We start from the raw sequence: 25,776 nt of genomic DNA on the forward strand, positions 1-25,776 counted from the left end.
GCTGTAGAACTCTGTGATGTCATACGCTCTGTGGCAGTTATGGCAGTTGGTTCAGTTATGGCAGTTACTTGAACAGTCTTTAACTGTTACAGCAGCTATGCTATGCTGTGCTGCTGTCTGCCTCAGAGCAGAATAGTCTGTAACCGTCTACGCACCCTGTATTAGCAATTTAAGAAATATCAACCTGCACAGTATATTTAATCTGTATCTGCAGCTACACTAAGTTAAAGTTATTTGTTCTTTAAACTTTAAGAGTCTAGTGTAGTTTTTACAGGAGGGAACAAATTAAAGGGTCAAACAGCTGTCTTCTGCAAAACTTTGCTAAATGTCTAATTCCCACAAAAGGGAGCTTAAATCATTGGGGCAGGTCAGACGTAACACATGCTTCCTCCTCTTCTGCTTGCTTCCTTGCTCCTGGCATTCCTCCATCCCTGGTTTGATGCAAATTCTAGTTTGGCAGTTCTTCCGAATCAGCGAACTATCAGTTTGCTTTAAATCAGCAAGGGAGTGAATGAACCATCATGCATGAAGAAGCCTATGGTTCATGTATGTGGTTTAAGCTTTATTCTGTACTCACATCTTACCTTTGCAACTTTTATTGTCATCCATGAGTTCAAACCCATTATTACAAGTACAGCGATAGCTGCCACGCGTGTTGTAACAGATATGTCTACAGCCACCATTCTGCTCGGCGCATTCGTTAATATCTGGAAATAAAGAATAAATATTGGGTGTATTCACTTTGGTGCTGCAAACGCAGTAGATCACTGTTTTCAAACTACACTGTCATGTGGGCAAGGGGGGTTTTCAGCAGAAAAGTTGAGAGTGCATGAGAGGGGAGGGTAAACTCATCCCACCCCAGTTATAGACATCTCCGAAACTCACCCTGCACCATAGAAAAAAGCCTCCTTTTGGTGTCCATGAAAGGTTGTTTTCAAGCCCAATTTCTGTGCAGGGTAAGGAGAAGCCACGGGGACTGCATCTGTCACATGGGAGATGGATTCACTACCCCTGATTTACACCGACTGGCAGCAACTCTCAAGGATTTCAGAGTGGAGTCTTTCCCACCACTACCTACAGATGCTAGTACATTTCCAAGCATGATTCAAAGTGCAGGTGCTGACCTTTAAAGCCCTAAACAGCTTTGCCCCAGTATACCCGAAGGAGCATTTCAACCCTCACTGTGCAGCCTGGAAACTGAGATGCAGCTCCAAGGGCCTTCTGGCGGTTCCCTCATTGTGGGAAGTGAGGTTACAGGGAACCAGGCAGATGGCCTTCTCGGTAGTGGCGCCCACTCTGTGGAACGCCCTCCCACCAGATGTCAAGGAAATTAACAACTTCACCTGACTTTTAGAAGACATCTGAAGGCAGCCCTGTTTAGGGAAGTTATTAATGTTTGATGTTTTACTATGTTTGATGTTTTGATTTGCTGGAAGCCGCCCAGAGTGGCTGGGGCAACCTAGTCAGGTGGGTAGCATATAAATAAATATATTATTATTATTATTGGTGGTAGTAGTAGTAGTAGTAGTAGTAGTATTGACCCCGGGAATGTCTGCATGCAAAGCATATGCACTAAGCCGCAACCATTCCCCATCTCATTATCCTCACCGTGAACACAGCCACCAAGCAGCACAGAACAAGACTTACCTTCATTGCATCTTTCTCCTTGCCAGCCTGGTCTGCAGTGGCAAAGGAATCCGCCTTTCATGTCTTCACATGTTTCCGTACCGTCTTTATGACACGGACTAGGCAAGCACTGATTTGGCAAATCTGGGGGTGGAGGGAAGGGTTGAAAACACACCACATAAAAACTTTTACCCCTGGAATCAAATTATTTAAAACAATATTGCTATCACCATTGAAACAAATTCTGGAGGTGGCAAATGCATTGTTTGCCTCTATAAACAAAAACTGGTGGAGAAAGGAGGCAGTTATTAGCATTGTTTTGTAAAGAAAGATGGCAGCACTGCATTGCCACAAGACACTGTTTTTTAGGCCAGAGGTTTTCAACATTTTGGAGTCTGCGGTTCATTTGACCAACTGCTGCACATTCTTTTTGTGGCACCTTTGGGCTCAGGAGGCCAGTTACGTCACCCCTTGCCTGCAGAGCCGGCAGCCTCTTACCCAGAGAAAAGTTTTCCCTTTTCTTGCGAGGAAGCCTATTTAGCATAAGGGAAAATCCCTTTAAAAAAGGGATAACTTGGCAGCTATGCTCTTACCCTTTTTCAAAGACCGTCCCTTGTGGAGGGTTTCCTCAGCCTCCTCTCCCCTCTCCTTGGGAGTCCTCCGGGCAGCCACCACCATCCCTGGTCTCTGAGCTGTCATCCCTGCCCCAAAGAGCAGCCTCATCACACTGCCTCACAGGGGCCTGGGAAGAGGATGTCCCCCAGCCTTAGTAGCCCAGCGGAGACTGGCCAAAGGTGAATGTGAGCCTAGTACCTTACTTTGGGAGGCAACAGTGGCAGCAGTGGGCACTGCTGGGCCTGCATGGTGGAAAGGCTCCCTTTCAGGACTGGGCACTCAGCTCCCTGGCAGGCATTGGACACAGAAAGCACAAGAAAGGCCTGCACAGTGCCTGCCTGCCCGGCCTCCTACTTGTCTGTCCATTCCCAAAAGCAAGGGCTGGCAGGCTCCCTCACCCACTTGCTTGCTTACACCCAAGGCCACCTCAGCTCCTAGCAACCAGCACCCCCTGGCCAGTCCCAGAGGCACCATTCGCTTGGGAAGCTTGCAGCCAGGGCAGCTGCAACAAACAACTGTGCAAGCCTTTAGGAGGCAGAGACACGAGAGGGCATAAGAGGAGGGAGGGAAGGAAAGGGGGGGAAGGGGAAAGCGGTGAGTGTTGCCCATGGCACCCCTAACCATCCTTCAAGGCACCCCAGGGTGCCATGGCACACTGGTTGAAAAACCACTGTTCTAGGCAATTTGCTCAATTACAGAAAAGTTAATACGCTTGCCAAGCTAAATGAATTATTGTCCCGGAGAGCTCACTCTTCAAAGAAAAAAAATGTGGGAACCATTTACTTTGCCCATTCTTACTTGAAGTCATCATTCTGGAAGAAAAAACATTAATTGCAGAAACGGTATACAATTTATTAATAATAATTATATATGTTATGTCCTAAGCCTAACAAGACAGTGCTTCAGGAATTCTTATTCTGGAGATAGGAACTTATCTTGAATTGTAGCAGAATGTTCTGTTGTAAGAAAGGGAGGAAAGAATGCTTAATTCTTAAGGAGCGGCATGTGACTATCCTCTGCCAAAGGGAAGCATACCTATAATACTCACTAAAATCTTGAAAGCCATAAACTGTACTGTTTGAAAATGTCTCTACAATAAGACTGCTAAACACTAAAGCAAAAGAAGCATTACTGAAAGGCAAAGACAATCCCCATCACAAAGTCTTCCAAGTATCTAGTTACAGGTAGGTAGCCGTGCTGGTCTGCCATAGTCGAAACAAAATAAATAAATAAATTCTTCCAGTAGCACCTTAGAGACCAACTAAGTTTGTCATTGGTATGAGCTTTCGTGCACACGAAAGCTCATACCAATGACAAACTTAGTTGGTCTCTAAGGTGCTACTGGAAGGATTTTTTTTTCTTCCAAGTACGTAACAGTAAGCAAGACCTTGAAGAAAGATATAGTTGGAGGCGGGATACAGGAGCACTGCCAAACCACATATTTGAGCTTTCTCTAATGAAGCTTTCATGAATTATCACAGTCTCTCTAATCAGTGGAATACAACTCTGCAGCCACAGTTCTGCACTGTAATAATGCAGCAAATACCTGCATCATCAAGATGCAGACAAGACAGCAGAGCAGTGATGTAACATGGTATTCAAATATTTCAGGTGAAATGTTGCTAATAGTGCTTACTTGTCTAAACCGTTTGAGATATTCACAAAGTCATATTGAAAACAGCCAATGCAGCAAAACAGATCCCACAGACGCACACAAAAATGGCTGCAGTAAAAATAAACAAAGCTAAGCTGCCACCTCCACTTTGCCAAGTCAGTACTCATTTGAAGAGTATTATATTGTTTCCTGTTCAGTTGCACTTTGCCCTCCTCTTAAAGTAGGTATCCCAAATGAATCAGAAAGCCAGGAGTTCTATACTAGTCTAACTTCTATGTATCTCTATGGCGCAGGCATAGCAAGGAACCCTAACTTTTCCTCTTGGCTAATTATCATGCCTACCACCTCCCATAATTCATTTCAGGAATAAATCTTACCATGGGTGAGATCTGTGTGTCAGCTATGCCAATGTTAAGAACAATAGTAGCTAAGGACAAGAGATTCTAATCATCCTTTTACTATGATATCCACGCCAGTCCTCAGTATGTCTCTTTTCCTTGGATAAATCTGTTAGCCAAGAATGCATGCTGTGAGGTTTCTTGTTTGTTCCCCGTGAACTCACTATGTTGCCTTAGGCAGGCTTGCTATCTCTCATGCACAGCATAGCATTTCTAACTAAGAGCTTCCCTGCCAGGATCTGAGAGACAACAGATTGCCTTAGGCAACCTTGCGAGTTCATAGCTTTATATACCCAAGTTTACAGGTTGTTAAGGATTATCGAGATAAATGTTATGTGAAGCATTTTTCACACACAGGAAAAACACTGCATCTGTTCTATTCTTGCTCAGCAGATGGCATTCTTTAAACCATTGCTTGGTCACCACTCCCATTCTTAGCCTCATTTCCAAACAATATATGCCTCTGTTGTTGTCCTCTGAACAGAGACATTTTGCACATGGGCAGTGTTCGAAACTCCCATTGTTCTAGGTGCAGTATTGCGCCTAAGATTTCAGATTAAAACTCCAGAGAGGAAGGAAAGGAGGAGCTTTTTCTGCCTCCCCACTTCCAGCTACTTTCTGAAGACTGTAGAAGAGACCCTCTGAAGAATATTGGGGGGTGGGTGGGCAGGGAAAGGACTAGACCATGTGGTAAATGAACATAGTATTTTTGCTGTTCATTCATTTTCAGCTTAGTATTCTTGTTATAAAAAACCCCGCGCCTAGACATCCCGTTGCTGCACCCAACAACTAGGTTTAAGGTGCCATTTAGCTCCTAGCTTTGATATCTCAGTTTCTAACATGGCACATAGCTAGTAAAAAAGTTAGCATGTTACAGGCCTTCCCTAGCCAATCACCTTACCTTTTCCTCACCTTCCAAAGGATTTCTTCCCACAATGCTTTGGATATCTTTGGCTTCACTCTTACTTTCAACAGTGAAGGTGACCACCATACCAAGAGAGCCCATTCTCATTATCCCAGCCTCTCCAGCAATGTGTTTAATGTCCTTGGTACACACATGCAAGAAACTTCTGGTAGTGCTAACTAGGGTTGGGCTATATTGGGTTTTCAACATCACAGTGTATTGCCAGCCAAACATCGAGGTTTGGAGAAATACCACAATGTTGAAAAAAGCCGCATTAGCCCCAGCCAGCAAGATGCCGAGTGAAACCGCTGCAGCTCTCATTGTGGGAGCTGAGGTGGTTTCACCCCAGCGCCTCGTGGGCTGTGGCCATTACTGCTCAGCCAGGGGGTGGAAAGGCTCCTGGCTTCAGCCGAGCGAGCCCTGAGGTCCCATGGCCAGGCTCCTGCCGTGCCATGGAAAGCTCCTGCCCCCAATGGAGCAAGCCCTGAGCCCCCTGCCACTTGTGGTGGAGCAGCAAGGACCTTGGAACTCCTTGGCCAAGCTCCCTCTGCCTTCGCTGGCATAGGGGGCAGGCGAGCTACCTTGCCCGCTTGCCCCCCACTCCCCTAAGACAGACCAAGCGGTGGTAGCCAAGCACCTCGCTGATTCAGCTTGATTCTCCCTCTGCCAGGGCAGAATATGATGGTAGTTCACCAATGGTATATTTGTATTGGGGAAAACTGGGTACTGAAGGTGCTAAAAGAAAAACTCACACCCCAGTTTTCAGTGGCCCATGGAAGTATGCTTCCGGCAGAGTCAAAAGAAAAATCAATGCACTCACCCACCCACACTCCAACCCTCCTCCAACTCCTACAAACTCCCAACCTTCAACACTCCCCAAACTCCCAACAAGAAACTGCTTCTGAACAGAGCCTTATATACACACAGAGTAACACCCGCGCTTTGGAGCAATTAAGAACAAAACACCGGCACTGTTTCTTAAACTGACAGTACTGACCATAGCTGCCAAGTTTTCCCTTTTCTCGTGAGGAAGCCTATTCAGCATAAGGGAAAATCCCTTTAAAAAATGGATAACTTGGCAGCTATGGTACTGACATCAGACTGGCTCAGGTGCAATTTGATTACTCAAAAAACCCAACATATCGCTGGTGAACCTCCGCTGCTTGAGTCCCTCTGCCTCCAGCTCCCAGCTAGTTTGTTTCTCCCTCAGTGCGCTGGAGGTATCACTCAGCGATACACTGCTGAGTGAAATTGTCATCGCTGTCTGCCCCCACATACCGGTCCTGGGCAATATATCAATATACATCAGTATACTGATATATCATCCAAGCCTAGTGCCAGCCACACCTTGAATTACTATGACAGAATATTGGACCCTAGTACCAGCACCTAGTACCACCACAGTGGTACCTATTAATCTACTTGCACTGACATGCTTTCAAACTGCTAGGTTGGCAGGAGCTGGGACAGAACAATGGGAGATCACTCACATCGTGGGGATTTGAACCGCCGACCTTCCGATCGGCAAGCCCAAGAGAGGCTCAATGGTTTAGACCAGAGCGCCCCCCATGTTATGGAAAAGTGAGCTGGTAAAGGTCAGTGCAGTGATTAGCGTGCTGCAGAAATTTTTGTTCACTGGGTAACACTGGGCCAGCTGATCCTAGCCCAGGCATCCCCAAACTTCGGCCCTCCAGATGTTTTGGACTACAATTCCCATCATCCCTGACCACTGGTCCTGTTAGTTAGGGATCATGGGAGTTGTAGGCCAAAACATCTGGAGGGCCGTAGTTTGGGGATGCCTGTCCTAGCCTATCTCACAAAGGGCTCACATGCAGGGAAGAGCCGTCATCTAATCCTGGCAGATCTTACACAAGTGATTAAGCCTTCTCCAGCAGATGATGCCATTGCTAATGACAAAAAATTATCAGAGCTTCACTCCTCCATGTTCCTTCTCCACTATATCACTGCCCACCATAACCATAGTTTATTATGAAATCCAAATTCAGGCAATATTTTATCCAATGGAGCAAAGTAGAAGTCTGATGGGAAGAATCACAAGGAGCATTGGGCAATATTCACATGGACTTGACTTGCTCTTCACCTGAGCCAACAACCAACAATACTATATTTCTTTAGTAACATAGAAATATGAAAAATACTTACTATGCACACATGTATGGAAATTTGGATTTCCTGTATATGGTGACCCATACCTCCTAATACATCCTGAAGAACAAAAACATTATCATTAAACAAGTTGGCATATTAACTAACTTCTGATTTCCTGGTATTCTATTCAGCATGTTTGCTTGTTTTTGTTCTATTTAGACTACAACTGCCTTATTAGAAAAAACACACAATTCAAATGCTATAAACGTTATTAATTTTGACAAAATAAAATGTGCCTCTTTTTGAAAAAGAAGAATCAGCAACTTGATCTCTTTTAAGATAAAGAGATGTGCTCTGTTACATGGCACATTTTGGGGCAGATATTAACTGTGCCTAGAAAGTGACAAGAAAATAGTATGAAGCAAAGGGTATCACTGCAACTCACCCAAATATCCTGGGTAAAAATAATCCTGTTGGAAAGAAAGAAGGGGGAGGGGGAGCACATGATTATTAGATTTGGTCTACAATTGAATTCACATTAAAATAAGCTCCTGACAGTTTGAGCAATGTGGTCTTAATGGAGGGGATAAGGTATGTGCTTTGCAACAGTCCTTTTTAGATCAGCAGAAGCAAGATTTCCCCAGAAACCACCATTTCTTCTTGTCTCTCCAGCAGCTTCCTCAAACTATCTGATGGGCAGGTAGGCTGGCGGTAACCCTGCCATTTTGGGTGGCTTACCCATTAGCAGATCTGGACACGACTAAACAACTAAACAACAAATGTACCATAAAACGAGTCAACGTTTGTTGGTTCTCTGGACCCTTCCAGTTTGTAAAACAGCTCTTTAGCTGAAGCAAAGTGTCCAAACCCATTCACACCAGGTTTTTAGTGACAATCTTTTCAAATCCCCCCAAACACCTACGGTAGTAATTTCCAGTGTCACCATCACCAGGAGATACTTATTTTGCAAGATCTCAATTATGCCCTCAAAGACACCCAATAAAGCTACAGGTGAAACAACTGGCCTAGCTTTTAAAGGAATTTAAGATCTGGAAACAGTTACTGCACCCTGACAGATACTTGAAGCTCAACTTAGCTTTCACCTCTCATTTCCAATAAACGAGAGAGATTAAGAGGATGAGACCAGAATCGAAACAGTTGCAGCAGCCGTACACAGTGCTTTTCCTAGTGTATGACACCAAAAGCAAACAAAATGATCGTAGAATCGTAATTGTAGAGTTGGAAGGGACCCCGAGGGTCCCCGCAATGCATGAATCCTGTCCACAGTCATCCTTGGGTAGGCTTGAACCACCAACCTTCTGGTTAACAGCTAGACATGCTGCCCCACTGCCCCACAGAAATAAAATTATATGCTTGAGACTTTTAGCTCCCAGTGGATATTAAGCAGCTGTTGTGGGGCATGAGGAGGAATTCAAGGAAGGGAATGGAAGATTTTTGCATAGAGAAAAGTGCATGGTAGGTAGGAAGGAGTGATGAATAATAAACAAGTGCCAAAACTGTAGTGTTAAATGGTAAGCACTTATCACTACAGAGTTATGGAGGCTGGGGAGGGCTTTTAAGGCCAAGATAATGAAAGAATGCACCAAGATGCCCACAACAAAATTCTAAACTATTGGTACTTATGTTTCTGATGCTTGAATATTTCTAATTTTGTTAAGCAGCTTAAACTTCCATCCACAGCCCATTTAATCCAGAACTCTTCTATGGGAGAGAGTCAAATGAGCTGCTCAGAAGGCAGTCACCTGTGACTTTAAATATCTGCAAAGCCCAAATAGTTTCGTTTACTCTTGAGAAAAACAAAAAACGAGAACAAGAGCTGAGCTGGAAATAGCCTTTTCCTGCACATGACATTTCCATTTATTCTGGCTTCCGAAACACTGTGTTCAGCTTATACCAAAAGGATTAATCTGACAGGAAGAGCAAATTGCATCCTATAGAGGAAAAAGTCAGCTGAGGTTAAGGTGGCACATCATTCAGAAAACAAAGGTGAGCTTGCCCTATAGAGGCACCAGACTATTTTCTCTGATGTTTGGAATGAGAGCATGCAGCAACATTTAGAAGAAATGCTATGACTTAAAACTTTAAAATTATTATACATCTTTTTCTGGCCCAAGTCCTTAGAAGCAGCCACTTCAAATATAACTCTGTTTCAGGCATCCCCAGACTGCGGCTCCCCTCCAGATGTTTTGGCCTACAACTCGCATGATCCCTAGCTAACAGGACCCGTAGTCGGGGAAGATGGGAATTGTAGTCCAAAACATCTGGAGGGCCGAAGTTTTGGAGATGCCTGCTCTATTTCCATCTTTGTACAGTTATGATCTCAAAACAACAAAAACTACAACTAATAGAATCACATCAATAAATATCAAACCACACTCTACATAAAACATGAAGACTGGTTTTAAAAATGTTTTGAAAGAGGTGGCTCCTCCCAGCTTCAAACTCTTGATAAACATATCAGCTACATCAGGCTCATTTACCACAACATGAGTTGCACAATTTTTATGGCCTGGGCACTGGTTTATGGCTTGGAGTTGCCCTGAAACTGAACCAGCTTCTGAGGAACAAAACCAGAAGTTATGCACAGAAGCCTGTAACTAATAGTCTCCATTTTTTAATGAAAAGCAGCCTTAGAAGGTTGTGAGCATGACAGAGCAGATGGGAGCGGGTGCTGAACTCTTCTCCTGTCAGCTGTTTTTCCAGTCAAAATTGCTCTCCAATTTTCTTTCCTACTATGAGGGTTGATAGAATGCAACTAACCAATTCTGTCACATAATGCTTCCTTGCAATTTACTGCAATTTACCCATTAATAATAATAATAAAGCAATTGCTGGTCCAGTATATAAAAGCCAGTTTTCTGGCATTTCTTCATCATACTGCAGTGTGACAAAAATCTACCAGTTCCTCAATTCAGGTGAGATGTGTGCATCACCTGCAGTTGCTCATACATGAGTAAACCTAAACCTTTAGCCAATCGCAGGAGGTGAGCTGACATGGAGAGGGAGAGGGAAAGAAGTGGAAAAGAGCTAGAGCAGGCATCCCCAAACAGCGGCCCTCCAGACGTTTTAGCCTACAACTCCCATGATCCCTAGCTAACAGGACCAATGGGCGGGGAAGATGGGAATTGTAGTCCAAAACATCTGGAGGGCCGAAGTTTGGGGATGCCTGAGCTAGAGGTTTGCCCACCCAATGAAGCTGTTGTGCATTTAAATCATAATGCCATTTAGGGGGCACTTCAAGATCCTTATTGTACTAATGCAAACTGTTCCGCGCATATTTGGACCTGGCTGAACTGCAGCCAAGTCCAAAACAAGGGGATTCTGCTGTCATTGGGCAAATACGGTGGGGGGGACTTGAAGTCTCAAATTTCAGTGGCACTCTCTGCAACACCAAAATTTGGCACCCCCCGATTCTCGTGCTCCGTTATAAATAGTTGTGGCATCCCCTGTGCCCTGCCCCCCCCCCCCGAGGCTCAACACCCAATACTCCCTTAAATACACCTCTGGCAAATGAATGGCACGTTCCCATGTAGTAATATAGCTTCCTAGCACTATAGTTTGCTAATGGTACATTATCCTTGAATGCTGAAATGCGTCTAATCAGTGTAAAGTCATGGATCCACACAGGAACGCTTTAGTACAGGCATCCCCAAACTTCGGCCCTCCAGATGTTTTGGACTACAATTCCCATCTTCCCTGACCACTGGTCCTGTTAGCTAGGGATCATGGGAGTTGTAGGCCAAAACATCTGGAGGGCCGCAGTTTGGGGATGCCTGCTTTAGTAAAAATCCTCCAAGGAAATGCAATGCTAAAATCCTCAGGAGAATTTTTTTAGCAGATCTGAAAGATTTATACCTCAAATCAAAATAGTAACTGTTGTTAGGATGGCTAGACTTAGGTTGCATTTCCAATGATATTTATGTCTAGACTACTTAAGTCCACCAACATAAACCAAAGACATTTTATACTCTCTTAATCCTCCATTCCCTCACCACGATTACATTCTTTCCTCATTCTCTAATGTATTAATAAACATTTAGATAGCCATTTATATCTTTATATCTAAATATTTCCATTATTAGAAGTGGTCTCATTATCGCGGCTGCCAAACACCCTTTGTAGAAAAGAAGAGTAACTGCTACTATATTTATCATTTGGTCAGCAGTGCGTTATTAGGAACCCGCTACAAAAAATAATAACATATGTACTTTTTTAAAAAAACAAAAAACCCTGCACAAAATGCAGTTGCCATGTTTCACATGCCATTTTCACATTCAAGCAACATGCGCCACAACCATCACCACACCCCGATTGCCCTGAATCTCCCACATTGAATGGGACGGTATGAAGGGGGATTCCCAGTGCATTTGGATGAATGTCCTATCTACCAGCCTCTGTACCATCATGGAAGCCGGATATTGCTGGGTACCCAACAGTGGTCAGCTGAAGCCTCCTTCAAACCTTCCCTTCTCAAAGCATGAAGGTCCCCACCAGGAATGGAGTCATGAACATGTACGTCTTCGCTGCATTCTTTGTGTATTCACTTTGGACACCTGAAGAGGGCTATAGTGGTCCTAAGATGAACCCAGCTAAAGTCAAGCATGCAAGCCCCATGGATTTTAATGTGAAATGCTAAAGCATATCTTCAGCTCTCTCCTTTAATACCAGTACGGCTTTAAAATGCTTCGTTTTGATTGGCTCGTGGCCACACAGACATCTTACACACACACACACACACACTGAACAGGGCTTTTCTTCCACACCCTTTTTTGCAACTGGGATCATCACTGCTTCCTTCACTCTTGCAAGCAAGCACCCTCGTTTACATGTATATGTGCAGGCATCCCCAAACTGCGGCCCTCCAGATGTTTTGGCCTACAACTCCCATGATCCCTAGCTAACAGGAACAGTGGTTGGGGAAGATGGGAATTGTAGTTCAAAACATCTGGAGGGCCAAAGTTTGGGGATGCCTGTATATGTGCCTCACTTGCCTCCCCCTCACTACTAGACACTGCTACTAGACACTGAATGCATGAAATGCCTCTGCTGAAAACTATTGCATTTGTACTGGAACTTGACAATAAAGGAATTCTGTTGGTGTTGGTAGATCTCGTAGCTCATTCACAAATCTGAGTTATTATCAAGTGACTGCATCATGCTAAACTATGGTTTAGTAAGACATAAACAAACCTAGCTTCCTCCCAGTCTCATATGTTCTCCCTTGCCCTTTTCTCCTCCCAGGCAACACAGTACGAGGAGTCTGAACGTTTTTGCTTTTGTTGAACTATGGTTTGTTATATCATCCAGATCAATAAACTGTGGTTAATTTCAGAAAGCCAGCATCAAACTAGAGTTACTGGAACCGGTTTTGTAAAGTAACCATAGTTAAGGTTAACCATAGTTCCAGGCCTAGACAACACACCAAACTGTGGTTAAAAAAAAGGAGAAGCCAAAACTTCCAAACTCCTCCCATTGCAAGGGAATAGGAGAGGGAGCCCAGGAGGAGGATACACTCATTGTTATCACACTAAACTAGTGTGATTTCTTTTGTTCTGGTTTTTATTAGGTATTTGTCTTTTGATCTTGTATTTTTATGTTATGAACTGCCCTGAGGGACGCGGGTGGCGCTGTGGTCTAAACCACTGAGCCTTGGGCTTGCCAATCAGAAGGTCAGCGGTTCGAATCCCCACGATGGGGTGAGCTCCCGTTGTTCAGTCCCAGCTCCTGCCAACCTAGCAGTTCGAAAGCACATCAAAGTGCAAGTAGATAAATAGAAACCGCTACAGTGGGAAGGTAAATGGCATTTCCGTGCGCTGCTCTGGTTTCACCAGAAGTGGCTTAGTCATGCTGGCCACATGACCTGGAAAAACTGTCTGCGGACAAACGCCGGCTCACTCGGCCAGTAAAGCGAGATGAGCACCACAACCCCAGAGTCGTTCCCGACTGGACTTAACTGTCAGGGGTCCTTTACCTTTACCTTTTTACTACCCTGAGATCTATGGATGGAGAGTGGTATACAATTTTAATAACAAACAAACAAACAAATTTGTGTGATGTCCAAACTTAGCCAGTGATATACATGCAAGTGTGATCCAGGTCCTAGATTACCACATTCATTTTTCTTATCCTTTTAATAATAGTGGGTTGTAGCCAACTCACTTCTACTCAGAGTAAACCCATCTGAAATGAATGGACACAAGTTAGATATGACTATTAACTTCATCGAGTCTTCTCTGACTAGCACTGGATATAATCCAATGAGAAATAATAGCAAAATCAAGTAAGTTTCTCAAAACTCCAGCCTTTTTTGTCCACTATTTTAGTTTTTTCACAAATCCTTGATAAAACTCAAAGTGTATAGGGAAAATGATGAAACCTCTCTTAATTAAAACAAGGAATCACTTGACTAGAGCTGTCAGGCCTTGTCTAGGCTGCAATTGCCTTTCCCGTTATGTAAAACTGCTTTTTCCTAGGTGTTACATGGCCTACAAATAAAGTAAAATAAAATAAAATAATACACAATTCTGTAACTTATAATTCTGAGATTGGCCTTGTATCCTCTTCACTGAGTTACAGATTTCTACCCTTCCTCTTCAAAGAGTGCTTCAAGGCATCTTATAAAATTTAAACCCAAAATTTAAAACTAATATATAGAATGATAAAGCCATGCAAACAATTGCAGCATTACAATAAAAAGCAGTTAAAGATTAAACAGCAGTGGACATAAACAAGAAAAACCTATAAAAGCAGAACTTCTCAAAAGCTAGTTTGAAAATATTTGTCTTTCACCTTTGACAAAGCTATGTTTATATGTGGCTCTCTAGTCCCAGATTATTACCAGAGAGCTTCCCCCTTCCCATCTACCTACTCAGCAGCCTTTGGTATAGTGGAACAGGTCTTTCAACATGTGGCAAGCCTATTCTATACATGACTGACAATTCATGCTCATCTTCGATAGTCAGGTTTTCAGTTTCACTGCCTGCATGTGCGTGTGCGCGCGCACACACACACACAAAATCCAGAATTGGAAGCACATTCTTAATCCTGTCTGGTACTAAATGTTGTTCCTACTAATACTGGACATCTGTTCAAGAGAAAATGTAGTTGAGAACCACAGTGCCAAATATGCAATCACATCTAAAACGAACATAGAGCTGGTTGGCTGAGCTCGGAGGACCCTTGTTCGAATCGTATGCCTATTATAGCCCCAACTAGTGGGAATTCTGGACTCTGAATTAAGAGATCTGAACTTAGGTTTCAATGAAATATGAAATCCTTTCTGTGAGGAGGCAATGTAGCTAAGTGGCAGCACACATGCTTTGCTCTTAAGTCTGGCCTGCTGTAAGGCAGCTTCCTATACAGTGGTACCTCTACTTATGAATTTAATGCGTTCCGAACACACATTTGTAAGTCGAAAAAAATTGTAAGTCAAATCCCATAGGAATGCATTGGGAGAAAAAAATTGTAAGTCGAAGCAACCCTATCTAAAAATTCGTAAGTAGAAAAAATCCTATCTAAACCGCATCCAAGATGGCGGACGGAGCTCCATTTGTAAGTAGAAATATTCGTAAGTAGAGTTATTTGTAAGTAGAGGTACCATTGTATTCCTAATTAGACAAACCACCATTTCCCCTCCCCCACACTACAATATGGGGTTGATAAAACTGTACTAATTTATGGGGTTTTTTAAAAGTTAAATCAGGAAGAACTTTTTGACAGTAAGAGCTGTTTGACAGTGGAACAGACTCCTACAAGTGGTGGTGGACTCTCCTTCCTTGGAGGTTTTTAAACAGAGGTTGGGTGGCCATCTGATCCAGTAGAGATTCCTGAAATGCAAGTTGGACTAGTCCCCTCCAAAAAAACATCCCAAAAGCAGCAACCCTCATGGGGCATTTTCTCCACCCTCTTGATCCTTTTGGCTCCCTTTTCTGAAGCTTTTCCAACTCTATAATCTCTTTGCGATAAGGGAACCAGAAGTATTTCAAATATGGTTACGCCATAGGTTTCTATAACACCATTACGATACCATCAGTTTTATTTTCAATTCCTTCCCTAAAGATTCCTAGCATGCAATTTGCCTTTTTCACAGCTGCCACACACTGGGTCAGCATCTATCTTCATCAATCTATCCACTACAACCTCATGTTGGCCATCTTCAACATAAATTGACCTGAGACTTCTGAGCACTGGATAAAAATTGTGCATGATTCAATCAAAGTTAAGTCCTCTTAGGACAACATATGTGTGTACATATTAGGAAGTCTCTCTAGACTGCCCTCATTTAAGCATTGCTTAATAATATCCCCATGGAAATCAACTAAATGTGAATAGCAGTTCACAATACAAACTACTGAAATGAACTGTTAACTGCCATTGTGTAGCAGTCCTTGTGGAAAACAAGAAAGTGATCTGTAATCAACTCAAGCCAAGTTGAGAACGTTTTAAAAGACCTAATTGGTGTCCGACTGCCCTACACCTCGTGATGGTTTGTTTGGCAATCAGGCAACAGCACTACGTCTGAGCCAGGTATTGATGCAATCACTATTCCTAATAAATCTTCTTGTTTCTTCCCACAGAAGCCTTCAGTTTTCACTCAGATGTTTGTTTAGGAAACATTTTTTTACGTTGAGGTCAGCCAAATTCCACGGCAGTTTCTGCTATCAAGCTTGTGTACCTGGCTGAACACTAAAAGGTCAATTATTTCTTTCTGTGCACATTGTAACCACCACAGGCTTTGTAACCACCCATCATTCTGCCCGGACACTGAGGTCCAGCTCCGAGGGCCTTCTGGCGGTTCCCTCACTACGAGAAGCCAAGTTACAGGGAACCAGGCAGAGGGCCTTCTCGGTAGTGGCACCCACCCTGTGGAATGCCCTCCCACTAGAGGTCAAAGAGAACAACAATTACCAGACCTTTAGAAGGCATCTCAAGGCAGCCCTGTTTAGGGAAGCTTTTAATGTTTGATGGATTTCTGTATTTTAATGTTTGATGGATCTCTGTATTTTAGAATTTCTGTTTTGTTGGAAGCCGCCCAGAGTGGCTGGGGGAACCCGGCCAGATGGGCGGGGTATAAATAATAAATTATTATTATTATTATTATTATTTGTAGCATAATCTTCTCACTGAGATTTCACTCTGCTCAGTAGAAAAAAAATCTGGAATAAATTGTGTTCATAGTAAATCTGAAAACATTCCTTAACACTGCAACATACTTGCTTTTAAAGCGTTGTATCCCATATGTTTTTTTTCTCATTTTCAACCTTAGTAATAACATCTAGCCTACTTGTTAATTTGTGCTCAAACACTTAACTTCTGCACCTTCTGACCCAGGTTCTGTTCTTTCTTTTTAAAGTGAGTGTCAACTGAAGTAAGGGAAAGTAGTTTTAAAACAATTCCCAGCTGGCACTTTACACCTGTGAAATGCCACAGGTTAAGTTCTCGTTCAAGTTCTCGTTCTTTATGTTTGAGAAGATGTTAACTCTTAAGTTTATATCTCCGTAAGTGATGGGATTGCAAACTTGTACAATTATTTTGGGAAACGGTCTTTGAATAGGTTTCTTCTAATGGGACAAGTGATACAACCTGATCTGAGGCTCGCTTTATTAAATATGTTAATAGATGACAACAATAATCTACTGTTTAAGGACCTACTACTCTTTTTCATGTCTGCAGCTAGGAATATGTTAACACAATATTGGAAAACAGCAACTAACTTAACTCTAGAGGCATGGTGGGATAGACCAGGCTTCCTCAACCTCAGCCCTCCAGATGTTTTGGCCTACAATTCCCATGATCCCTAGCTAGCAGGACCAGTGTTCAGGGATGATGGGAATTGTAGTCTCAAAACATCTGGAGGGCCGAGGTTGAGGAAGCCTGGGATAGACTATGGAACACAGCTCTTATGGAGAAACCAACAAAGTATCTTAGAGCACTAAGAATCATAGAACTGTGGAGTTGGAAGGGACCACACAAGTCATCTAGTCAAATCCGCTGCAAGGCAGGAATCGTATGCCCAGCGTGGGAATCGAACCCACAACCCTCATGTTCTACCAACTGAAACACAAATAAGATGCTGAAACTGCATGGTACATGTTTATTCAGGAAATGACAATGTTGTTCCCTTGCTACCAGCTACCAACAGCTCACTGGGACAATCTGTTAAAACAGAGTAGAAGACACTTAACTGATATAATCAACTCAAAACTATTACACAAACCTCCTTAATGTCTGACTGCATCATTTATATTATTTATGCATGGAATGTTTCTTATGGGTATTTGTTTGTTATATTTTCAGAAACTGAAAAAAGTTTTTTAAAAAAAATGTTTTCCCCCTTTTTTCTTTCTGCTACATCCAAATTATCTCTTGAAAATCCCTAATGACCTAGAAGCCTAATACTTGCTGTGCCAGCATAGAAATGCATAAACTGGGATATAACGGCTGCTGTGACAGCATGGCGTAAACAGGATTGACAATAAATATGTCGTGCTTTTTTCAAAACATTCTTTAATCCCCATGATAAACTGTCATTCTCAAACAAAAGAACCATCTCCCCTGCAGAGAAGTTATATCACACAAATCAATGTCCTTTCATCCCAGAACACATGTTAATTGCAGGGATGCATGACCAAATATCTTACATTTTTAATTTGTCAAGCAGGGAAAAGACTCCCCAGCCATGTAGAGAAAGAGGCAGCAGTTTCTACTTCCAAATATGAAAAGCATTACAGCTATAGAAAAATCTTGTGCACCCCAAGTATTAAAAAAAAAAAGCTACAAAGCTACATCCTCAAACTGCCAATGAGTTCTCCGCCCTTTGCAAGTAGCCAACACTAAGGAACTCGATTTGGATGGGCCAAAGAGCCACTCTTCCGTGCCCAGTATTATGGTCTAGATCAGCGTTTCTCAACCGCTGTTCCGCGGCACAGTACTGTGCCGTGGGACGCTGGTTGGTGTGCCGGGAGACGCTGGCGACGAGAAGGGCGATTTGCTGCCCTGTCACGTGACTGGCGGCCGCCATTAGGGGCGCTGACCCGCCGGAAAGGAAGCCGGCCGGGTCACGACGGGGGCGGGGCGAGCGCAGCTCTCAACAGCCACCACTGCGGCTGTTTGTCTCGCTCTCGCTCCTCTTGCTGGCGGCGCCCGGGAGTTTTTTGGTCGGCGCGGGAGTGAGCGGCCTCTTCGGCAAAGAGTCCTGCAGAAGGTGAGGTGCTCTTCTTGCTAGCCCAGGGGTCGGCAACCCGCGGCTCCGGAGCCGCATGTGGGAGCCTCAAAAGGGAGCCTCACCAAGAAGCCCCAGCCCACACAGACAGGGACCGATCGGAGGTCGGTCCGTCGTTTGTTCCCTTCTGCTGCAGAAACTCCGCCACCGGGGCTGCGCGCACGGGGAGAAGGCGGCGAGTGGCTCCGCCAAGGACATAATGCAGAACAGACCCGCAAAGGAACCCCTCAAATCTTTTGCCATTAAACTCCAACTTTTACACCATGCACTTTTTGCACCCGTGTGTGTAATGATTACGTCTCCCCTCCAAACTAAATATAGGGCGGCACAGAGTTGGTGTGCCGCGGGATTTTTTTTCATAGAACAAGTGTGCCGTGGCCCAAAAAAGGTTGAGAAACACTGGTCTAGATTCCCCCACCCCTGCTTTCTTCTAAAGTTATGTACACCAGAGTTAAAGACATGGGTAATGTCACATCTAGCTAGCCCTGTAGGACCATTTAGAAGCACAGTTCTCAAATACCTTTTGGGAGTATCAATATCAAACTTTATTTCAGTCACAGACCAGCATACCTTTTGGGAAGAAGGTCCATACAGACAACTGCACAGGTCATGACTCTAAACAATAGACTGCCAGCTTTTGCTTTGCTTTTACATTTCTAATTCTAGCCTAACTCAAACACCAAATGAAATGCAGCATTATGTATTTTTAGGAAAGGCTGGAATACATAAATGTTTGACCTAAACAGCAATTCTAAATCAGCAATTCTGATGTTCTTTTTTGGTGCTGTGCTATGTTAGCATGTAAAACCTGCAAATTACATACTTACTTTAAAAAGTTGTAAAGTGGCATTAATTCCTAGTAACATTCATAGGTGTGTTATAATTTATCTGCATTTATACAGCACATACTATTAAGGGAGTAAGGAAAGGGAGACAGACAGACAGAGGTTTGCCTAATACTACCCAGATCACTGAGATGGCATTTGAACCAGAAACACCCCCAGTTCAGAGCTCAGTCACTGCCTTGGCTTTCATTAAGTGCACTGAATTCTGAACCCCCAAAATACATCTCTACCTCTTCAAGCTCACTGCATTTCCATATTTCTAAGGGACTTTACCCTCCATTCTCTTCTTCCCCCTGAAGCTTAGGAGAATCCCACTCCCTCTCTCTCCTCCTTAGTCAAAGAAAAATGATAAAATGATCTTAACAAATTGAAGGTGTTTAAGAAGAAAAGTAAAATGGCACATGATGGAAGTCAAACAACGGGCACAGAGAAATCAAACCCTTTTCATAGCTATATGTATTTTAATAAATGCAATAGCAGAATAGAAGCACTGCATCTTCTTTTACAGTGGGACAAGACTGTTTTATAAGGGCAGTTGAAACGTCACTACGGTAAGGTAAAGGGAGAGAAAAGGTAAAGGACATCACTACACCAGACCTCACCGTTGGCTAACAAACTCATCATGCAGATATGCTTTCTAATTCATAGCAACCTTCTTGGTTAAAAACCAATGAGTAAAACAGTGGTGACTTCAGAATACTTCTTTCAGATGTTCACAGGGAAGTTCAGATTTGAAGTTTTAAAAAGATTACTCCATGTCCTACCATGAATTATTTCAGCAAATCTGTAAATGTGAATTTCAGGAGAATTGTCTGTGGTGGGTGAAGCCATCCTAAGAGGGTCCTGGAAGCTTAGAATGGCAGTCAACGCCTTACCTGAAGCCCCGCCAGTTCCTGATGGTCATGGCAAAAGGGTGAGGCATTTCTTTCCTTTTTTTGTTCCAGGTCTGGCACACAGGACCCAAGGACTGAGTCCCTCAAGGATGTGCAGATCCAAAGCCTTCAGAACCCTGGCTTTCTGCTGGTTATTGCTAAAGGCAGAGAAGTTTTCAACCTTTTTGAATCCATGGCTCCCTTCACCAACTATGTTCTTTCTGCGGCACCCCTGTGGGGCTCAGGGGCCCAGTTATGTCACCCCTTCCTGCAGAGCTGGCAGCCTCTCACCCTTTTTCAAACACCCTCCCTTGTGGAGTGTTCCCCCAGCATCCACTCCTCTCCCCTCTCATTGGGAGTTCCCCAGGCAGCTGCTGCTGCCGCCCCTGGTTTCTGAGTTGCCCCCCTGCCCCCGCCCAAGAGAGGTGCCTCCCAGAGGCACCATTGGCCTGTGGAGCTTATAGCCAGGGCTGCTGCAATAAACAGCTGTGCAAGCCTTTGGGAGGCAGAGACGTGAGAGGTCATCAAATAAAGGAAGGAAGGAAGGAAGGAAGGAAGGAAGGAAGGAAGGAAGGAAGGAAGGAAGGAAGGAAGGAAGGAAGGAAGGAAGGAAAGAGAGAGAGAGAGAGAGAGAGAGAGAAGGAGAGGGAGAGGGGGAGGGAGAGGGGGAGGTGTTGCCTGTGGCAGCCCTGACCATCATTCAAGGCACACTGGTTGAAAACCACTGGCTAAAGGGAAAACCACCAGGGATGGTGGAACCAACCACTTTGGCCTCCGCTGCAATGAAGAAACCCCCATGAGCAATGCTCTTCTCCACCAGTGGAGGCCAGGAAAGATGAACACACCACACTCTATCCTCCACCCCCAAGCCTTACCAATGCAGCTTAAGTGTGGCACTTAATGTTTAAAAGTTAAGAATGTACAAGTATCGGTAAGTAATTTATGAGGTCAACTCAGTGAGAACACAACTGTTAATGAGTTTACTCTGAAATGCTACCCAACTTACAAAGTCTTAACTGCACGCCATTAAATAGGAGAACAACATCCCAGTCTATTTTGCTCTTTAAACAAAAAAAAAAACCCTTGATTTCACCTGGATCTTGGTGTTGAAACCTCACAGTAAACACTTCCCGCAGAAGTTACTTGCTGCATTTCCCCCCTATTGTTTTGCAACTATTCTTCATGCTGCGATAGTTCCAAGTCTATTAAAAGTATACATGTCAAGACATGTTTTGCCTTAAATACGAAACATTAACTACTCTAAGAGAAAACAGCCAAGTCCCTCCCATTCTCAGTACTTTTGACCTACATAACTCTTTCCCTACCCACTAGCATCAAATCATTAACGGGAAAGCACAGCCCTGTGCAAAATCACCAGTCAATTTCTTCTCCAGGAAATTTATTCCCTAAACTAATGCCAGATAATCCAAGCTATAAAAGAGCCTATTCAGAGCAGCACATCTGGAAGATGCAAGCAAATCAGAAAATCATTTTTAAGCAGCCATTCAAACGCCATTCTATTTATGCAAAAATACTAGTCAATCTGAATACTACAAGCATAACACAAACCTATTGATGAGCCATTTGAAACACATTTATTTAAAACACATTATTTATACTTTTGAGAGTTTTAGAACTAAACAGCTGTAGACTTAATGACCATGTTGTTCTCACTAGGCATACTACTTTAAAAAACCAGACTCATTCTACATATAAGCTTAATGACTGCTTACATTTACCTAGTAACAAACAAGTTTTCATCCAGAAGGTGGGGGGGGGGAGTGGAATCCCGATCCAACGGGAGATTTTGATCACTCATCTAAATTAGAAAAATATGAAATGCTTCTTTTCAGGAGATTGCTTCAGCAAAATCCTTGGGGCTTACAAGCATTTCAAATACTTAAGAGTCCAGGAGAGGTGGATGAGTGAAGCGGAAAACCAAGATATCCCAAAGGATCCTAAGTATTATGACAAGTTAAACTCCCCTCTCCCCACCCCAGTAACATCCCCCCAAGAAATTCGTATTAGCAGATTAATGCCATTTTAGTCCAATATAAACAGCGCCTCCCCGCCGCTTTCTTGGCCTAGAAATCCAAACGCAATCTTGTTAAGTGAAGTGCTGGTTACCCTGTGTGGTTTCAGTTATTTATCTAATGGCTCCTCCTCCAAACAACTTCCCCAGCTGTGCAAGCAGCTGGCGCCCTCGTTCCCACTCGTGCAGCTGCAGCAGGCCTGAACACTCAACTGCTCTTTTAATTTTAAAAAAATAAATAAATCAAATTAGTTATCACCCGCACCTCTTTATCTCTCCCTCCCTCTCCCTCTTTACCGTCTCAGGGTCGTTTTCAAACACCTCCCGGGCTTCCTCTTTGTTGCAGAGCTCCTCCACACACTCTCGCTCCAGATGGCCTTGCTTGGTCTCTTCGAAAATCTGGTAGGCTCGGCGGTGCCTCTGCCGAAGAAACTGCGAAGCCTCCTCCCGGGTTCTGTAGAGCAGCATAGCTGGGGGCCCCGCAAGGAAAGGAGCCATTAGCATTGGAAACCAACGCACCCCCCCCCCCGCGCGACGGTAACAAAAGAGCGGAGCGTGCAAAACTGCGCGGTGGTGTGGGGCGGCGCGCGCGCGCGCTCGGGAAACAATGGCCCCGCCGCGCACTTGGCAGCCAGAGGAGTCGGTGAAACTGTCATGGGGGGGGGGGGGTCCCGCAGCAGCTTTCCCTGTCCCCTCAGCTCACAGGGGGCTAGACTAGCTCCTCCACTGACGTCCCTGCCTCGAGGAACCAAAACAATGCCCAGCAGCAGCCAGCGCGCCCAAAGCGGCGCCACCGAGATCCACCTCACCGGGCCATAAACAATGACATCTCTGCGCCCCTTGCCCTTCTTGAGCCCGCGCGCGCTCTCTCGCTCCCCAAGAAACAATGCTTGGCCGGGGATGTGGTTGTGGGTGAGGGGGAGCAGAGAGTGTGTCACCACCCACCCTTTTTCTGGAAAATGGTAAAGTCAGCCCTTAAAGCCCAGCAGCAGAGGGTCTCCAAAAAGTGATGGGGCGGGGGGAGGTTTGAGAACATAAACATTTGTTTTGTTTTAAGTCACCCTTGGAAGTGAAAGGCAGATAGGCAGGCAAGCTGGGTGACCCATTGGGTGCAACCGGCTCCTTCTGGGGAAAGGCGTTTGGGATGTCCTGACCTTGAGGGGCAATGGTTAGAGCAGCGAAAGGGCTGACATATCTCTCTATATAATATACCGATTCTTTCCCCAGTCCGGAGAAGCTGCATTGCTCATGTGAAGACTTTGCTTTACTGTATATCGATTAATAATTAAAGGAGAGTGCTAATTAAAGAGTGGGGCGGTGGGGGGAACAGATAGAGGATAAAGCCGAAGTGAGAATTTTTCTCTGCAACGAGAAATTGCAGGAATGGCGGGTAAAAGAGGGGTGTTTTCTTTCTCCAGTGAGGTCGGGGGGGGGAGGAAAAGGCGAAGCCCCCCGAAGTACTACTCACTCTGCGATGAGTCTGTAGCCAGCAGGACTAGCAAGAGGGCAGCAGCTGGAGCCGGCGGCTGCTGCATGATGCGGCTGCTGCTGAGGCTGGGGCTGCGCCCTCCGAGTGGCGGAGAGGAGCAGGGCGGTCTGGTGCAGGAGGAGCGAGCGCAGCTACTGTTGGAAGGCAGCGCGAGCTCCGCCGAGCCCAGCGGGGGAGTCGCTTGTGCAGCTGAGCCAATCAATTGAGAAAGTTCGCGCTCAGGGCTTTGCAGCCACAGCGACACACCTCAGGCTTCGCGCGCCCTCGGTGCACGATCGCTGGAAAGGGGCAGAGAGAGGCGAGGCCCGGAGGGAGTATGGCAGGACGAGCAGAGTGACCCGGGGGGGGGGGGGAAGCATGCCCTCCGGTGCCACCGAGCCAGCTTCCGTGTGCGCTCCAGATTCCTTTACAGTTACGAAGTCACTGTGTACAAGTACTTGCCCTCCGGCCTTCAGGTTAGTGCTTTGAGGTGACAACATTCGTACGTAGACAGCAATTCTGCGCGCGAAATAGCCCACGTAAGGATTATTATCGCATTTAAGTGGCAGTCGTTGCATATCCACAATGGTGTGCGTGCCCCATGGCGTATGTGTGCAGCGGTGCCATCCAACTTGAATAAAATATTGGGGGGGCATGTAAGCCCCAACCCACATAATTGATCACATGACGTGGTGCATGCACACCGTTCAAATGGCAATGCCAATCAACTTTGGGGCGGGCAGCCCCCTCAAATATTTTACTGGGGGTTGAAAGGACCTCAGCCCCTAGGAGTTGGCTCCTGTGTGTAGTAGTGGTATAGCAATATGTACATAGTCACTTCTAGACAGCCTTTTTATTCAGCATTTATGCTTATTTGTTTGCAAGGAGGTTAGATGACGTTGGTCATTGAACATTCATTCTGATTTGTTTTCAGGGAAGTTAGATGATGTTGCTTCAAAGAAAGTGTCCCCTTATGATTTCCCTTAAAAAAAATTCTGTCACTTTCCTTTTCTCAGCAAGTACAGTTTTGAGGGAAGCGAGTTTATTCAAATCAACTTTAATTGCGCAACCTGAATAGCAACAGCCTGGCAGTGCCCACAGATTGCCCACTTTCATCCTAAGAACTTGCCATTGGTCATCACTTCCTCAGAGCACGTATGATGGCTCCACCCAAGACATTCTGTCGCCTGAGGCAATGGACAAGACAGATGCATGCACAGTCTACCTTCAAAGCACATTTTTCTCCTCAAGGAATTCTGGGCACTACCGTTTATGTCTCACAAAGTTCAAGTTCCCAGCAACCCTTAACAAACTACATTGCTCAAAATTATTTGAGGGTAGAAATGTCTTTCAAATGTGCTTTAAAAGTATGGCATGTATGCAGCCAGTCTCATCCTCCCATTTCATGTACAGGTGCCCACCAGACTAATAGTTGAATCTTACTTTAACTTTTGCAATGGAACAGCATCACTCATTTTTACTGTGTGGCAGAATGGGTCAGTGCGTCTGGCTGTTAACCAGAAGGTTGGGGGTTCAAGCCCACATCCACCCAGGGATGGCTGTGGGCAGGATTCCTTCATTGCAAGGGGTTGGACTGGATGACCTTTGGGGTCTCTTCGAGCTCTACAATTCTGGAGACAGCAGATTAGTTTAAGGGATGCAGGGTGGTCTTATGGCACTCATAGCTCTGCCTTCCATTCGTACATGTTTTGAAGTGGTCCTGTGAGGCTTATTATGGTGCCACACAAAATAATATTGTATTAGAACTATTTCATCACTTGTGTAGCACTCCTCTAGCTAGTTTTTAAAACTTTCTATGCCAACAAATGCTTAAATTGGCTTTAGTATATCTAAGTCATGAAGGGAATGCATTTTGTAGCCTGGCAAGCATCACTTTTGAAAGTTTGTAACATTCCTGGAAGAAAAAGCCTTTTGTTTAATGTAATGTGCATACTAGTTGAGACAGTTTTTAAATTTGATTTATTAAAGGGGAATCCATTTTCACAAACATGACTTGTAAAAATTCCCTTCGGTGGAATGTTACTTACAA

At 44.4% G+C, this 25,776-nt stretch overlaps 1 protein-coding gene across 1 annotated transcript in view; it reads right to left on the minus strand.

Annotated features, from left to right (window-relative positions):
- GAS6 (growth arrest specific 6) overlaps window positions 1–24,070 on the minus strand; it is a 42,956-nt gene extending 18,886 nt beyond the window's left edge. Inside the window, exons 1-6 of the mRNA XM_035114871.2 lie at window positions 23,727–24,070; window positions 22,556–22,728; window positions 7,713–7,737; window positions 7,322–7,384; window positions 1,648–1,770; window positions 585–707 (exon numbers count right to left, since the gene is read on the minus strand). Coding sequence (XP_034970762.1) covers window positions 585–707; window positions 1,648–1,770; window positions 7,322–7,384; window positions 7,713–7,737; window positions 22,556–22,728; window positions 23,727–23,793 — 574 coding nt within the window. The 5' untranslated portion in view covers window positions 23,794–24,070. The remainder of the gene's footprint in view (window positions 1–584; window positions 708–1,647; window positions 1,771–7,321; window positions 7,385–7,712; window positions 7,738–22,555; window positions 22,729–23,726) is intronic.
- Between the last annotated feature and the right edge of the window lie 1,706 nt (window positions 24,071–25,776).

This window comes from Zootoca vivipara, chromosome 4, assembly GCF_963506605.1.
Source record: "Zootoca vivipara chromosome 4, rZooViv1.1, whole genome shotgun sequence".
NCBI lineage: Eukaryota > Metazoa > Chordata > Lepidosauria > Squamata > Lacertidae > Zootoca > Zootoca vivipara.